Source organism: Heteronotia binoei, chromosome 15 (genome assembly GCF_032191835.1).
Source record: "Heteronotia binoei isolate CCM8104 ecotype False Entrance Well chromosome 15, APGP_CSIRO_Hbin_v1, whole genome shotgun sequence".
In the NCBI taxonomy this organism is placed as follows: domain Eukaryota; kingdom Metazoa; phylum Chordata; class Lepidosauria; order Squamata; family Gekkonidae; genus Heteronotia; species Heteronotia binoei.
In genome coordinates, this window is record NC_083237.1 from 20,781,475 (window position 1) to 20,785,485 (window position 4,011).

The window sequence follows — 4,011 nt, forward strand, 5'->3', positions numbered from 1 at the left end:
AGGACTCCCATCCCTCTGGATTGGTTGGGTCGAAGGGCTCGAGGTAGCCGGTGATTCCGCCTTGATTGGCCATGATGGCGGCGGCAGTCGCTTGTTGCCCAGATCTCCGTCGTAGCCGCTGAGGCTAGAATCCCATCCTCGTCGCCAGTGTAACGTACTCGAAGCGGAGACGAGAGTAGGGCAACATGGTTTATTAGGAGCACGTTGCAAGAGAGAGAGCACGCGGGCCGGGTCCCGCTTATGTACAATCCCGGGTACAGCCTACTGGGTTGGTCGGGCCAATCCAGCCCCGTTGAACTTCCCGCCACAGCTGGAGATAGGCGGGGACAGGCTCCCGGCGCTGGGGCTCCTGGGACTGCCCAGTTGCCCCCCCCCGTCGGGTCGCATGACATTTCTTGATACACTACACAAAGCAGTTTATTATAACAGTTTGCAAAGCATGGGAAGATTAGGGCCAATTAACTCACCCAAAAATCCTCCAAAGTCTGCAATGCAGTGCAGCTCATTTTTAATCCTACCTAGTTCCACCTTCTCTGTCTTTGTTAACCAATTGGCCAACAAGCTCACAATCTATTCAACCTATCCACATACAATCTAACACGCGCACTCCTCGTGTTTCCCCGTGTTTCTCTCCTCCCCTTAAGATTTTTTGGCTCTTCTACGGCCCTGAAACTTTAATTTTCACTTTTCCTTGTTTGGCTCTCATTAAATCCTATTCCTTTATTCTTAAGCAAAGGATGTGAGTTTTTATCTCCTGGTGGTGTGCCCCCTTTTTCTTGGCGGCTCAAGCAATGTTTTTCTACTGCATGCCTAATTAACTATGCTTGCATCCTGTCTCATATGTATTGCCCAGGTGTAACATATCTCAAAATAAAACAATTTCCTCTAGTCTATTCTCCTTATCAAGGGCAGAAAGATGGAGTGCACATTTTATAAAATAAAAATACACAAAGCACCAAACAGAAATGATTAAACTTGCTAGAGAACAAAAAAAATGATGAGAAATCCTGAGGAAAGAAAACGTGTTCCATTCAAGAGTTCTTTACCCCTCCGCCAGCATCAAGACAGTGGTCTACCTCTCTGGTTTTTCTTCAGTGGAGATCAAGAGGAAAATACCATCTAGATCTCCACAGCATGTTTCTTTCAGCTTGGGATTAGCTTTACAGACATCTAGTCAGGTAGCTGGCTCAAGGTTGACTCAGCCTTCCATCCTTCCGAGGTCGATAAAATGAGTACCCAGCTTGCTGGGGGGAAAGCGTAGATGACTGGGGAAGGCAATGGCAAACCATCCTGTAAACAAAGTCTGCCATTGTGATGCAATGTCACCCCAGAGTCGGAAACAACTGGTACTTGCACAGAGGACTACCTTTACCTTTTAGAGTTAAAAGATCTTCCATTTTTATATCTGAAAATGCTTAATTTAGGTGAAACATGAGGTAACTACCATGAGCAGGAGATGAACAATGAAATTGCAGGTTGCTACTGTAGATAGTTACATCCCGTCTTTCAAATGATCTTCATAAACAGATTAAGCATACCTAAACCCCTCTCAAAAAAAACCCCAGACTTCAGAAGCTCCTGAACCTTGAGGTGAGGGGAAATGTCTTTCCTTCATGTACACAGGCTCTGGTCAAGTCAGGAGCTGAGCACACCATTCTTTCTGGCAGGGAAGCTGCTTGGACAAACTCAGGTTCTTCAGGAAATAGTGTTCCACACCATCACCAAGAGGAAAATACTCAAGGTGGTAAAATCCCTGTCCAAGTAATGCTATGTATTACTTCAGATGTGTTGGGGGGGGGTCTCTTTCTGATTGGTGTAAATTATAAATGTGCCTTTGTGTTTTTATGGCAACCAGGCATTCCGAAATGATAATAACTAAACTGATCAGAGACATCTGGCGTTGTTTCCTAATACCAAGCTCTAGATAGAATATACGAGAGATTCCTAACCTTAGAGTTGTTTGAGTGTTACTGCAACTGTGAACCCCTTCAGGATCAACTCTTACCAGAACTACTGGCTAATATTGTTAGAATATTGACCACATATAGCACCTGTTATAAAAATGGAAATAACCACTTTTCTGTCACAACATTTTATTCAAAGGCTTACATGTATGGCTCCCAAAACATCATCACTGAAGTGTGAGGTGTTCTAGGTTTCAGCTGCAGTCACTGGTTCCTTTGGTTATTACTTGATCTTCATGGAGCACATACCATTGCTAACTGTTCTTTTCAAGGCCTCTTTGACTTCCTTGTTCCTCAGACTATAGATGATGGGGTTCAACATGGAAGTTACAACTGTATAGAAGAGAGCCAGCAACTTGTCTCCATCTGTGGAGTAGCTGGATTTGGGTCTAAGATAAGTGATGATGCCTGAACCATAAAACAAGGACACCACAATGAGGTGTGAGGAGCATGTGGAGAAAGCTTTATGCCTGCCTTCAGCTGATGGCATCCTCAAAATAGAGGTGATGATAAATATGTAGGATGCGAGGATTAGAAGGAAAGGAGCAGTGATGAAAAGAACAGCCACCATATATACGGCAATCACATTCATTGAGGTATCACCACAAGCTAATGTCAGGAGAGGTGGAATATCACAGAAGAAGTGGTTAATCCTATTTGGCCCACAGTAGGTCAGGCTAAAGACATAGTTGGTTTGGCCAAGTCCTACCATCACCCCCACTGACCATGAGGCAACTGAGAGTTGGGCACAAACCCCTCGATTCATTATGACAGCATACCTCAATGGCTTACAGATGGCCACGTACCGGTCATAGGCCATAGCAGCTAGAAGGCAGCATTCTGTGATGCCAAAAAGAGTGAAGAAATACATCTGAGTAGCACAGCCCCAGAGAGATATCCTTCTTTTCTCAGACACCAGGCTCACTAGCATTTTTGGAACGATGGTGGTTGTATAGCATATTTCCAACAGAGACAGGTTTGTCAAGAAAAAGTACATGGGTGTATGAAGGGCTGGGTTTAACTTGATCACAGCAGTAATGGTAGCATTCCCAGCAAGTGACATGGTGTACATGAAGAGAACCATAACAAAAAACAATGTTTGCAAATGTGGCAAGCCAGAGAAACCATCAAAGATGAACTCGCTCACCAGAGAAGACCGATTGCCCATGGTGAGTAATACTTCATCTATAGCAGAAGAGAAACACAAATACTGATGAAGGTTATTCAGTCATAAGTTTGCCATCTCTTCTTCCTCTCTCTTCTCCACAGCCATAAAGGTTCTGGAACCAAACTGAAAAGTCTCCATCTGAGTGGCAGGATTATGGCCCAGATAGGAGGAACCAGGTCTCATTTTGGGCAGGAGCTCACAGGAGTGGAGCTCCAGAACCTCTAAGTTTTATTGTGCTCTTTCTTTCTTAAGCCCCACTCCCCAAATACTTGCGTCCATTGTTCAAACCCCCTGTGGGAATTTTGCTAAACTCTAAAATTTGACAAACTTTCTGATATTTTCCCCCACAAAAAATAGGATAATAACCAAAACATATAAAGCAGACAGGTGGAAATCTTCATCATGCCACTGTGGCCACATAGGAGAAAGCAATTTTAAAAATATGATGGCAGTAAGGTTTTATTATGACAATTATAGTTCAAAAAGCATTTTAAGGTAGATGCTGAGCTGATAAAATTTAGTACACCTTCCAGTGATGTCGGAGGGTGGGGTGTAAATGAGTTATGCAAATAGGTGGTGCTAATGAGCTCTGGCACCTCTTTTCTGAACATACATATGAAGCTGCCTCTACTGAATCAGATCCTTGGTCCATCAAAGTCAGTATTGTCTACTCAGACTGGCAGCAGCTCTCCAGGGTCTCAAGCTGAAGTTTTTCACACCTATTTGCCTGGACCGTTTTTAGTTGGAGATGCCGGGGATTACCAAGCAAATGCTCTACCACTGAGCCACCATCCATCCCCAATCTTTTTCTATTAAATGACCCCTGGAAGGAGCCACTCTATCAGATAGTCTATTCCTGCATCTCTGTGGTACAAGTGG

The 4,011-nt window shown here is 44.0% G+C and overlaps 1 protein-coding gene across 1 annotated transcript; it reads right to left on the reverse strand.

The window, feature by feature from the left end:
* Positions 1 to 2,187: 2,187 nt before the first annotated feature.
* LOC132584088 (olfactory receptor 10AG1-like) lies at positions 2,188 to 3,147 on the reverse strand. Its single transcript, XM_060255882.1, has one exon. It carries the CDS (start codon positions 3,130 to 3,132, stop codon positions 2,188 to 2,190), a length of 945 nt encoding a protein of 314 aa, XP_060111865.1. The 5' UTR covers positions 3,133 to 3,147.
* Between the last annotated feature and the right edge of the window lie 864 nt (positions 3,148 to 4,011).